The 13,458-nt window shown below is 48.6% G+C and overlaps 1 protein-coding gene across 1 annotated transcript in view; it reads right to left on the bottom strand.

The window, feature by feature from the left end:
* LOC104986989 (TBC1 domain family member 22A-like) overlaps positions 1-13,458 on the bottom strand; it is a 170,216-nt gene that overhangs the window by 66,670 nt on the left and 90,088 nt on the right. Inside the window, exon 5 of the mRNA XM_010837746.1 lies at positions 13,011-13,125. Coding sequence (XP_010836048.1) covers positions 13,011-13,125 — 115 coding nt within the window. The remainder of the gene's footprint in view (positions 1-13,010; positions 13,126-13,458) is intronic.

Here is a 13,458-nt window from a genome sequence, read left to right as displayed (position 1 = left end):
GGCTTGTCTCCCAAGGTGTAACACTGAATTGGAAATACAAAGGAAACAACAGATCAGAGAATAATACATCACAAGGCTCTCAAAACCAAAGGCTGGCGATTGTTTAAGATTCTAATGAAATGTCTGTGGGTAAAATAAAAGTAATGTAGAACATGCAACGGCCAGGAACAGGTCGGACTGTGCCTTGAAATCAAGCTCCTCGGGGTGCTCATGACCACACCCCCGGTCACTCAAAACCTTCACGTGTCGGGCGCTGGGCCCCCACATGCAGGGCTGAGCTCGGGTCTTGGCCACAGACCTCCCCACAGCAGAGCTGGGTGCCCCAGCTTCCCTGCTACGGCCACCCCTCAGCCAGCGCACTGTGCATGGTGGGGTCTCACCGACACTCCCCATCCAGCCTTCACAGGCCAGAAGCCAGTGCAGAGAGCAGCCCCCTCCCTTTCAGGAGGCTCTGATGCTCTACCAACAGCTCCGGTAACACACGGTACTTCCAGGGGAACAAGCATACGGCCTGGGCACAAAGACACATGTGTGTCTGGATTTGTTAAATTGATGTTAACAAAACAAAAGATGATCTGAAAACGGTTTTGGTAATTTAACAGTAACCTTCGGTAAAAGAGAAACATTTAAAAAGGCCAAAAAAAATGAAGATGGGTAATGGTATGTGCTATATAAGAAATATCTGCAAATTTCTGATTCTCAAACAGTGAAAGATAAAAATTTGAAAAGAAAGCGAGAGCTTGTGGGGAGAAAGGATGAGGCTCTTCAAGGGTAAATGGCAAAGCCCTCAATTCAGGCCACACTCCTCTGCAGGACTCTGATTATCACACAGGGATTCTGAACCCAGGCCCAGAAAACAGGGATCGTGAAATTCTGGAGCGCTGCCAAGTGTGGGGCTGGGTCTTTCTGGGGAGAGGATCCAGGGCCGGTACCACTCCTCACAGGCGTGACCACCTCACAGGCGTGACCACCTCACAGGTGTGACTACCTCACAGGCGTGACCACCTCACAGGTGTGACCACCTCACAGGCGTGACCACCTCACAGGTGTGACCACCGCCACTGCGAGCTCGGAGGACCAGCCACCCTCCCAGTCGGCCTTCCAAGACTTGCTACGTTGTTCATTTGCTCAGTCGTGTCCAACTCTTTGCAGCATCATGGACTGCAGCATGCCAGGCTCCCCACCCTTCACTCTCCTAGAGCTGGCTCAAACCCATGTCCATTGAGTCAGTGATGCCCTCCAACCATCTCATCCTCTGCCACCCCCTTCTCCTCCTGCCTTCAATCTTTCCCAGCACCAGGGTCTTTTCCAATGAGTTGGCTCTTGGCATCAGGTACTCAAAGTATTGCAGCTTCAGCTTCACCATCAGTCCTTCCAATGAATATTCTGGACTGATCTCCTTGGATGGATTGGTTTGATCTCCTTGCAGTCCAAGGGACTCTCAGGAGTCTTCTCCAACACCACAGTTCACAAGCGTCAGTTCTTCGGTGCTCAGCCTTGTCTACGGTCCAACTCGCATCTGTATTACATATCACTTCCTGTGACTTAGATGAATTCAAACGTTTTCAAAGACCTTGTGCTCAACTGCTGAAGTTTCCAGATGTCAGATTACCTGGCATGGTATATTAGGAGGGTAAAAAGGGAAGGGATCCCACTAATGTTTTTGTTAATTTGTTAGTTTTTTCCTCTTAGCCAGAGCCAGGACCACTTCAGCAAGGACAGCAATTTAAAACAGGAAATGAAGAGAAACCATTTAAAAGAAAAGAAATGAATCAGGGGGAAAAGATGTGAAACTGCACTTCAGTGGGAAGGAAATAGAACTTGTTCTCTGGTGAAAGGATTTTGAAAGGCTGTACAAAGGGTCCCAATTAACGAGGATAATCTACCACCTCGGCCTCAGGGATCATATCTGAACGTGCGAAAGTACTTCGGCGGCATGTCGCAAAGCACAGCTACAAATTGGGGAAATTAATCCTTGACTTCACTACCAGCAGCGGGCACGACAGTCACGTGATCGGGTGGCTCGGGGCTTCAAGCAGAGCCAGGCCGGCAACTCAGGAAGGCGTCCGGGGGCAGAGCTGCCGCCTGGATGCCCAAGCACAACAGTCTGGACCTGGAACGCCAGGACCTTGGCAAGACGCTTAACCTCTGCACATCTCCTCTCTCCTAAATTCAAAGCAGCAATGCCTCCATCATGAAGGCTGCTGTTAGAAATGAGAAGAAACGCACAGCGGAGTTAATTAAATCATAAACGCAGCTCAGGGGAATTAGGGCAGGGGTCGGGGAGAGCCCCTTCTTTACCCCACAGTCCTACGCCCCCTACGCTAGGCAGTGGCTGCAGCTCCAAGGAAGGGGGGCTGTCATCTAAGCACAGGGAGAAAAAGACGGACGAACCCACGGACCCGGGGCACTGCAGCCCCAAGTCCTAGGAGATTAACGCGCCCAACAGCCCCTCGGCACAGAGAGCATGCGCTCCTCAAACGTCGGGGGCTGCAGTCTGGAGATGCAGGGAAAGACCCCAGACCCACACAGTCTGGGCGGGGAGCGAGGTGAGGACACGCCGGGTCAAGCTGACGGAAAGCAAGGTCCAGAAGGAGGCCCACAGGCCAGAGAGAGGACAGGCCTTCCTTCTGGGTGGCTGACGACTGGATGCAGGTTTCACCTCCTGGTTCATAAGAGACACCAGGGTCTTCCTCCACAGGAAAGGGGAGCAGAGACCTGACTGATACCAACGCGTGTTCCGTGAGCACACGCGGACCGAGTTTCCACAAAACCACCTCAACTGATTCCACCTCCGCGGCATTCCAAACAGGCCAGCGTGCGCCTCAGGGACCGGGAACAAACAGCCCTGGCAGTGTCTTCTAGAAGGGAGTGCTGGCTAAACACCTGCTTCAGCACAACAGTGTGTGTAGAGGAGAGGACTGCAGCCACCAGGCAACAAGGCAGCGTTGTTTCACTAGCACACACACACACACACTCGTCTTTGCCAAGCTCCCAATTAGGCCTCTTGAGTACGGCTCCCGCAGGCTGCAAACGCAGACGTCACACTGGAGAGCGTCTAATTGCTCCTGGCCCTTCGGCTGATCCCCCCAGTCCTTTACCATCGTAGAGCCCTGACCCCGTTGGAACAGCCTCACAGGCAGACCCGGACGGATCCACAAAGGAGTGGCACGCGCGGGGTCCACACAGACGCAGACGTGGCGACGTGGCGACGGTGCTCGGGGCACCCCCCAGCCAGAGGGAGACGGCGTCTCTGACGGGGCCGCAGAGAGACGGTCAGACATCCTCCTGGCAAACATCATCAAGACTGAAAAACACCCACGGTTGAGCCAGTAACGCCTCCTGCCTCTTCTAAGACTGCATGTCAAGAAAACAACCCAAGATGCCGTCTAGAACGTCGGGAAACACTACGCGTGCTGTTGAGGACAGTGAAAAAGTGGGAACCGCGCAAACCTGCATCCAGGGAAAACTGCCCCGATGCGGTGCCAGCTCACAGTGGACAGTGGGCCGGGTGTCTGGGTCCCCTCAAAATGCACATGCTGAAATCCTCACCCCAGGAGGATGCGGTCAGGAGGCAGGGCCTTGAGGAGGTCGAGTGGGCGGACCCTCATGAATGGGACTAGTGTCCTCACACGGGAGACCCCGCAGAGCCCCCTTGCCCCCCTACCCCGAAAGGACGCGGGCTACGGACCAGGCAGAGGCCCCCAGAATGAGACCATGCCACCCCAACCGCAGACGCCCAGCCTGCCAGCCGCCAGAACTCTGAGAGACAAACCCCGCTCCTCTAAGTGCCCAGCCTGTGGTCCATAGTGTACCAGCCACGGGGATGAAGACAGGCCTCTGCCGTCTCCACAACAGCCGTCCTGAGGGACTTCCTGGGCTTCCTGGTGGCTCAGGTGGTGAAGAACCTGCCTGCAGTGCAGGAGACCAGGGTTCGATCCCTGGGTCAGGAAGATCCAGTGAAGACGGAAATAGACACCCACTCCAGTATCCTTAACCTGGAAAATCCCACGGACAGAGGAGCCTGGTGGGCTGCAATCCACGAGATCGCAAAGAGTCGGACACGACCGAGCGACTGACACTTTCACTTTGCTGAGGTACAGCTCACACACCACGCCGTTCGGCCAGGGAAAGCGGTTTTCAGCACAGGCACTGAGTGTGCAGTCAGTCACTGGAGCCTGATTTCAGGACATGGGGTCCCTCCTAAAAGACACCCCACACCCGCAGGTCAACCCCCACGCACCCCCAGCTCTGTTCCCAAGCCACAGGCAGGGGTCTGTTCTCACCCACCTTCTGTCCCCGCCTACCTGCCGACCCTGGACACTTCCCACGAGTGGATCACACACTATGTGGCCTCACGTTTCCAAGGGCCCTCCGCTTCACAGCGTCTCAGCCCGCCGCTCCCCTTCACTGCGGAGCAATACTCCACTGCGTGGGCAGACCACCCTTCATTTACAGCTGCACCAGCTGCCGGGCACTCGGGCCGGGCTTTGGGCTTTGCGGGCTGCGACGAACAAGGCTCCCGGGAACACTCGCAGCAGGCTTCGGCCAGGTCGCACAGTAACGCTAGGCTTACCCCTCTGCTGAAGTGCCCGGCTGTCGGCCAAAGTTGCTGGGCCAGCTGGACAGGCCCCCAGCAACACATGGGGTTTCAGATTCCTCCACATCCGTGCTGACAGTTGCTCCTGTTCCTCTGATTTCCAACATCCTACGGGGTGTGACTTTGCTGGTTTGCATTCCTTAAGGATTAATGACGTCCAGTACCTTGTCATGCTCATTGGCCATTACTTTGCAGAAATGTCTACTCAAATACTTGGCCCCTTTGTTAAAATCAGATTGTCTTACTGATTTAAAACAGTTCTTTGTAATTTTTCCCATTCTGCAAAGGTCTCTTCCCTTGAGAGTATCATCTACAGCACCAAATTTTCATTTCCACGTAGTCCAGTTCACCTGGTTTTTTTTGGGCATTTTTGCTCTTGGTGTCACATCTAAGAAGCCATGGCGTAATCCAAGGCCATGAAGACTTACTGCTGGGCTTCATTGTGAGACTTTAATAGTTTCAGCTCCTACATTTAGGTCCATGACTCATTTTATTTTTATGTATGGTGAGAGGCAGGGATGGAACTTTGCATGTCAATATCTAATTGTTCCGGGCTTCCCTGGTGACTTGTGGTAAAGAACTCACCTGCCAATGCAGGAGACTTGCGTTTGATCCCTGGGTTGGGAAGATCCCCTGGAGGAGGGCATGGCAACCCACCCGTGTTCTTGCCTGGAAAATCCCATGGACAGAGGAGCCTGGAGGGCTGCACTCTATGGAGTTGCAAAGAGTCAGACACGACTTACCAACTGTACAACAATCTCACTGCCCCAGCACCAAATGTTGAAAAAGACCATTTCTCCACTGAGCTGCCCTGGCATCACTGGCAAAGATCAATTGCCCATAAAAATGAAGGTTTATTTCTAGACTCTCAATTCTGTTCTACCGATGGCCATGTCCATCCACAAGCCAGAATGACACTTTCCTGATTACTGTAGTTTGGCAGTAAATTTTGATATCAGGAAATGTGAATCCTCCAACTTCATTCTGTTTCAAGATTGTTTTGGCTATTCTGGGTCTCTTGAATTTAAATATGAATTTAAAGATAAACTTGTCAATTTCTGCTACAGTTCTAATAGGGAGTACACTGAATCTTTAGATCAGTTTGGGGAGATCTGCCGTCTTAATACCACCAAGTCCTCCAATCCACCACAAGAGAGGTCCTTCCATCTATTTGTTGTTGTTCAGTGGCTAAGTCACATCCCACTCTTTGCGACCCCACGGACTGCAGCACGCCAGGCTTCTCTGTCCTTCACCATCTCCTGGAGTTTGCTCAAATTCATGTCCATTGAGTCAGAGATGCCATCCAAACATCTCATCCTCTGTCACCCTCTTCTCCTGCCCTCGATCTTTCCAAGTATTAGGGTCTTTTCCAATGAGTAGGCTCTTCGCGTCGGTGGCCCAAGTGTTGGAGCTTCAGCTTCAGCATCAGTCCTTCTGATGAATATTCAGGTTTGACTTTAGGATGGACTGGTTTGATCTCCTTGTTCCATTTATGTAAACCTTCTTTAACATCTTTCCACAGTGTTTTGTAGTTCTTAGAATAAATACTGTACTTTTTTGCTAAATTTATGTCATTTTATTCATTTCAACAGTATCATAAATGGAATTGTTTTCATACTTTCTTTTTTTGATGGTCCATTGCAAGTGTGGAGAAATACAACTGGTGTTTCTATCTTGATCTTATATCTGACAACCTTGCTGGGCTTGTTTACTGGCTTTCATAATTTTTTAACGGATTCCTTTGGATTTCCTATATACAGATGATGTCATCTGCAGTGGGAGAGAGTTTCACTTCTTCATTCCCACTCTCAGTGCCTCCGCTTCCTTTTTTTTGCTAACTCTGTCAACCAGGACGGGCTTGAATACCAGTGGAGAACACAGACGTCCGTGTCTTGCTCCTGAGCCTAAGAGGAAAACGCTCGGTCTTCCACGTTAAGCATGAGTAACCGTGGGGTCTTCACGCACTCTTTGTCAGAGAGGTCGCTCCTCTGGCCTCAGTGTTTTGAGTGCTTTTTATCAGGACGGTGTTGGATTACGTCAAATGCTTTTTCTGGATCAACTGAGATGACTGTGTTGCTCTGTCCTTTATTCTGTTAGGACAGAGTGTCACACTGACTGCGTTCCCCACGTTGAACCAGCCTTGAGTCCCGAGATGAACCCCGTCTGTCTGATGCATGACCCCTTTGCATGTCTGCTGCATTCCGTTCCTCAGTGTTTCACTGACGCTTGTTACATGTGCTCCTTCTTTGTGATCTTTGTCTCGTTCTGGTATCAGGATAATAATGGCCTAGGAGAATGAGCTGAAAGGTATTTCCTCTCTCCTCTTTTTGTAACAGTATGTGAAGGAGTGATGCTAATTCTTTGTTAAATATTTGTCAGAATTCACCAATGAAGTCAGCTAATCCAAGGCTCTTCTTTGTGGGGATTTTTTAAATTACTCCTGTAATCTCTTACGTACATTGCTCTTATATTTATACATCCATATAAATATTGATAAATAAATTATAATAAACATTATATTATACTGAGACACAGAAACTTATTTTAAGAAATAGCTTTACACAATTATGAGGACTGGCAAGTCTGAAATTTGTAGACCAGGTCAGCAAGCTAGAAACTCGGGCAGGATTCCTATGTTGTAAGGAGAATTTCTTCCTCTTCTTCTTCTTCAGGAAATTTCCATCTTTGCTCTTAAGGCCTTCAATTCACTACATGAGGCCCACCCTCACATTATGCAGGGTAATTTGTTTTATTCAAAGACTACTAATGTATATGTTAACCACATCAAAATATACCTTCACAGCAGCATCTAGACTGGTGTTTGACCAAATAAGTGGGCACCACAGCCTAGCCAAATTTATACAACATTAACCATCACAGTCAGTTGTGGAAATCCGTGCCTTTCTAGGAGCATCTCCATTTCATCTACATCCTAATTTAATTTAGAGAGTTATTCACAGCATTTCCTTAATGCCATTTGTTTTTGAAACCACTCATAACTTTAGTGATCTGAGCCTTCTTCCCTTTTTTCCAGGTCAATCTAGCCAAAGGTTGACCAGCGTTTTGTTGCCCTCTTTGAAGAACCAGCTTTGGTTTTGTTGCGTTTTCTCTATGGCTTTTCTATTCCCTACTTCATTTATTTCTGTTCTAGCCTTTATTTCCCACCTTCTGTTTGTTTTGCCTTTAATTTGCTCTTCTTCTCCTAGTTTCTGAAATTGAAAACTCAAGTTAATGCCTTGAGATGCTCTCTTTAATGTGAATACCTCTTGGAGCAGTGCTTTAGCTGCCTCCCCTAAGTCTCCGTATGCTGTGACTTCTTCTTTGACTCATTGCTTCTTTATAACTGTATTCTAAAATTTTCACATATTTGTCACATTTTCTTCTGTAACTGATATCTAACTTAATGTCTGTATGATCAGAGCACGATTTATATGATTTCTACCCTTTCAAATGCACTGATGCTTGCTTTATGGCCTAGCATATGGTCTGCGCTGGAGAGCGCTGCGCGTGCACTTGGGAAGATGGGATCCTGCCACGATGGGGGCTCTGCAGACCTCTCTGAGGGCCAGTGATTTCCAGGCGCTCAGTTTTCTTTCTGCTCCTTTGTTGATCTTCTGTCTGCGTTTCCTACACATTATTGGAAGGAGTATGTCACTATGTTCTAGAAAGACATTTTTTAAAAAAGCTTAATGACTCTGGGAAATGCTTAGAAATTAAAACAAAAAGCAGTACTAAAATGTGCATGCATAATATAATTGCTGCAATGCAAAAAGTACATTGGCAAAAAGACCAGAAGGAAATTAGTAAAATGTCCCAATGACAGCTTCTGAGACAAGGAGCTATACTGCTAATGAGTTTTCTGATTTTTTAATTTTTAGTGTAAGTCCATTACTTTGATCATCGCCAAGATGTTTTTAAACAGAAAATCTGACTACATACAAGTTATGGGCTATGAAAGCACAGCGCACCTCACGGTCACCTCAGGGGGCTACAAAACCAGCAGCCCCTCCCTCTGGTTCTGAGCCACTGGCATTTCCAGGGCCCTCTGTTCTCCACTCCCTCACACGGAACAGAACTGCCACAGGAAACATCCTGAACTCAGATGCTCTCGTTTCTACCTTTAAAATGTTTCTGAGATGAGCTGTGAACTGCAGAAGTGTGTTAGGTGAGGAACACTAAAGGAAGCCAGTGAAAGAGGCATTTAGCAGCAGCCTTGGTTCATATAAGACACGGGAAAACGAGGTGCAATTAGGAAAGACATAAATGCAAACAGAGAAAAGTGTAGACAACTGCTTCTAAGACCGTAATTTATCAATAAGAAACGGCGATAGCTCACCCTCACTGTCACTCAGAGCCGGTTCACACCGACCGTGGACAAGGCGGGAGAAAGATGGCCGCACAGCTGTTCAGCTGGCAGCAGACCCCACCCGCTCAGCGCTCCTCCTCTGTGTCCCAGCCAGGTTTGGGGACTTACTCCTCTTGCTGACCCCACACTAAATCCACTCCCAGTGCGCTCCGGTATCCAGGAAATGCATGCTAAAGCGTCTTCTCTGGGCAAAAGTAACCTGCTAGAAAACAACCTGTACTTTTGAGATGCTGACTTATAAACAGTAACGCAAAAATAAAGAATCGATGCTTTCAAACTGTGGTGCTGGAGAAGGCTCTTGAGAGTCCCTTGGACGGCAAGGAGATAAGACCAGTCAATCCGAGAGGAAATCAACCCCGAACATTCACTGGAAGGACTGAAGCTGAAGCTCCAATACTTTGGCCACCTGATGCGAAGAGCCAATTCATTGGAAAAGACCCTGATGCTGGGAAAGACTGAAGGGAGGAGGAGAAGTGGGCAGCAGTGGATGAGACGGTTAGACAAGCATCACTGACTCAAAGGACATGGATCTGAGCAAACTCCAGTGAAGGAGAGGGAAGCCTGGTGTGCTACAGTCCGTGGGGTCACAAAGGGTCAGACGTGACTTACTGACTGAGAAACAACAACAGTAAAAAAGTATCCATAATGTTTGTAAGGAAACACACTGTCATTTCAGCCACTTTCCGTATTAGCTTTCAAGAGTGATTTATTTTACCAGAAAATGCCATATCAAACCCATCAGAGCTTACACATGCTGGTGATGAAAATCAGCTGTGAAACGCTCCTCCTACGTGCCGACCCACTCCCAGGCACCCTGAGGACTTGGTCCACAGCGAGTCCACACGAGCTGGTCAGGGCAGCTTCTAAATTTAAGGAGCACGCAGGACAAAGGCGTGGGGTTGTGGGAATGCTGCTTCGTGTTTTGCTCTGCTGAAACCACTTAGTTCAACTAAAATATACCTCTCTACTTAAATTGTGGGATTCAAGGTGACGGAATAATGGTTCTTAATCTTAAATAGGATTTAACACTGCTAAAATGAATATGACAGCCCCTGTTTGAAAAATACTTAAAAACTGCACCATGCCTAGGGGGAAAAGAACTTAAAAACTCCAACAACACTAGAAGGGTTTCATGAATTACGCTACATTATCTCAACAGAATATTCTGTGCAGGAGGTAGAAACGATCTTTACCAAGATCTCTTAATAATACAGGAACAAGCTAATGTTACAGGGACAAGCTCATGTTCTAAGGTTAAACGGGAAAAGGCGCGAAACAGAATTTTCTATGTAACATGTTCTGAACTACATAAATAAAACACACAGCGAAGACTCAGAGGAGCTCCCCGCAGACAGCTGTCCCACCCGGCACTGCCGTGGGCCTGCGCCCCGTCCCCAGGCTGGCCTGGTGGGAGTGCAGAGGCACAGACACCTCCGAGGGGTGTCGGGAGAGCAGCATCTGGGCCCCGCAGAGGACAGAGCGAAACGAGGCTGCGTAAGGCCACAGAGGCCTCCTTCCCCCCAGCCAAACCCAGACTTCGGGACCCCTGGGCTCAGTGGAGCCTGGAGAGGAAAGCACAGGACCCAGCCCTGCTGCCCAGCCCACAGCCCCGAGAAGCGGCCAGCTCCCCTGCACTGAGCCCTCCTCCACTGTCTTCTCCCAGCACGTGACACGTTCCTGGAGCGACAAGCCACTCGGGCTTCCCCCCGCTGGCTTCAGCGGCCTTCTCCAGCCTCTGGATCTGGACCACCCGCACACCCACCCCCGCCACCGAGGTCCCCAGAGCTCTCCTGACTCTCGTCCTCAGACACCCCTCGGGGGTGACAGACACCTCCAGGGCCCAACCGTGACCAGGGGCTCCATCCCAAAGTTTAGTTCAGTTCAGTCGCTCAGTCGTGTCCGACTGTTTGCGACCCCATGGACTGCAGCACGCCAGGCCTCCCTGTGCATCACCAACTCCCAGAGTTTACTCAAACTCATGTCCATGGAGTCAGTGATGCCATCCAACCATCTCATTTCTCTGTCGTCCCCTTCTCCTCCAGCCTTCAGTCTCTCCCAGCATCAGGGTCCTTTCTAGTAAGTCAGTTCTTCCCATCAGATGGCCAGAGTACTAAGTTTCACTTCAGCATCAGTCCTTCCAATGGATATTCAGGACTGATCTCCTTTAGGACAGAATGGTTGGATCTCCCTGCAGTCCAAAGGACTTTCAAGAGTCTTCAACACCACAGTTCTAAAAGCATCCATTCTTCTGCGCTCAGCTTTCTTCACAGTCCAACTCTCACATCCATACATGACTACTGGAAAAACCATAGCTTTGACTGTCTAATCAAACCTTTGCTGGCAAAGTAAGGTCTCTGCTTTTTAACATGCTGTCTAGATTGGTCGTAGCTTTTCTTCCAAGGAGCTGAGGATTTGTTCCACACATGCTTGCAGAGGCGGGGGCTGGCGCTACTGCACCTGCGTGTGTCCTTCAACAGCGGGACAGCAGGGTGAGGAGCCGGAAGAGACCTGACTGCCGGCAGCCCCAGGGGGCCTGTGTGTGCGCCTGTGTGTGTGCATATGTGTGTGTGCATATGTGTGTGTGTGCGCGCACGACTGTGTGTGCTCACGGCATGAAAAGTCTCTGAGTTTACCTGAAGGCAACACTTGAACACAAATTGTTCTCTCCAGCTTTTCTCTCTTCTGGACAATTAACATCGCGGTCATGTCCCTTCATCCCAGCCTGCTGATGATTCAGACAAACGCACCAAGGATCGCTTGGGTCTTACAACCTACATTGGTGCTAGACTCGTTAGGACAAACTTATTTACCACATTAATTAAATGGTCTATTTAACATGGAATATCAATTCTCTAATCACATCTCAGTTGAACTTCTTCTTTCAATTAACAGCTCTGAAGTCTACTGACAGAGCTCCTACTGTTCTAGGATCATTAAGAACACTTTCATTATCTGTCAAACGAGGAAGCGAGAAACAGAGAGGCAGGCAGGCTCGGAGCGGCCTCTCCCTGCTGAACAGATGATGGGGGAGCAGCCCGGGATCACTGGTTGCTTAGCAACGGAGAGGCTCCCATGAGACTCCAAGCGATGGGAGAGGGGTGGCCACAAAATGGACCACAAAATGGATGAGAAGCGGGCGCCGTCAGGGGACCATCTGGTCTCAAGTCAACCTCACTCTTCAGATTACAGCAACACGAGAATCCGAAGTGGACCTAACACTGAGATGGCTAAAACACAACCTAAAAAATAACCACAATGACAAACACCAAGGCAGGAAGGTTCACGTGAAGACAAAGTAACACCAGTTTTAAACAAAACGCTACCGCTCAAGAGTAAACCCGTCCTGTGGTGTTTCATTTCTGTCCACAGATGAATTAAAAAGTAGATCTCACACACATATCATCAGAACGGTTTTTCAACTTGAAACATAAACCAGGCAAAGTTATGCTACAGTCGGCTACCTGCTGCAACATAAACGGAAGAAAAAATACGCAATACTCAGAGACAGTGTAACCCAACCTAAAGCCCATTAAACCAATTATTTTGCGTGTAATTAATATTCCCATAAAATTAAATGCTACTAGTATATCAAAGGCAAACCAGTGATAAATGCTGGAGAAATGCAATTAAAGAGGATTCGGTTTTTAGCTTATAAGCAAAACATCCAACTAACAGCCTATCACCTTAACCTTAGCCATTTAAATCCAAATCATTAAAGCCAGTGCTCTGTGGCCATTAACACAAAACCACGCTCCTCGAATATATTACATTTCTCCTCATTTATTATTTAAAAGAAGATATTAATAATAATAAACACATCTCAATGTCTTCAGTGGTTGAGCATGTGGATTTAAGGACTTTTTCAAAGCGGGCATCAGTGATAAAACTATTGTTCTCCGATATTATTAATGGCTGTCATTAATAACATTAAAATTAACAGCAATTTTCAGCACGGGTGTAATTATGCAGAGCAACATGGTCAGGCCACTGAAGTCCACGTTTAATGTCTGTGAGAAGAAAGCACCATGCATGCTGTGATCTTACCTATGTACTCGCAGATGAAGACTACAAAGAAGGGAGTGACAAGGTCATTTATCCCCTGAACATATCCACTGGCAGGATGACGTATGGCCCATATGAACAGTATCCTTTCAAAAATCTGAAAGAAAAGTGAACACTGGTGGAGCAGAAAGCAAACACATCAGAAACTTTTTAAGTGTGTGCATCCTTAGGACACACGTTACCGATACTTTTCAGTCTCTAATATAAAATACAACTGTTTTAAATTCTAGTTATCTTGATTTTTTTTAATAGACTCACAAGCAGCATGGAAGAACGTCCTGGAGCCCTGGGCTCAGTCCCACCACACAAGCTGGCTCCTACAAGAGACACTCACTCTCTGCCCTCCCAGCCCCGCGGGTAACCGCTGCGTGTGGCCGCCCTGGACTCGGCCAGCAGGCGCAGCGGCACCTGGCCTGGCAGTTCAGGAAGC

This window comes from Bison bison, unplaced genomic scaffold (genome assembly GCF_000754665.1).
Source record: "Bison bison bison isolate TAMUID 2011002044 unplaced genomic scaffold, Bison_UMD1.0 scf7180017845889, whole genome shotgun sequence".
Lineage (NCBI taxonomy): Eukaryota > Metazoa > Chordata > Mammalia > Artiodactyla > Bovidae > Bison > Bison bison.
The sequence above is the reverse complement of the archived record's forward strand: the minus strand, read 5'-3'. Positions and strand labels throughout refer to the sequence as shown.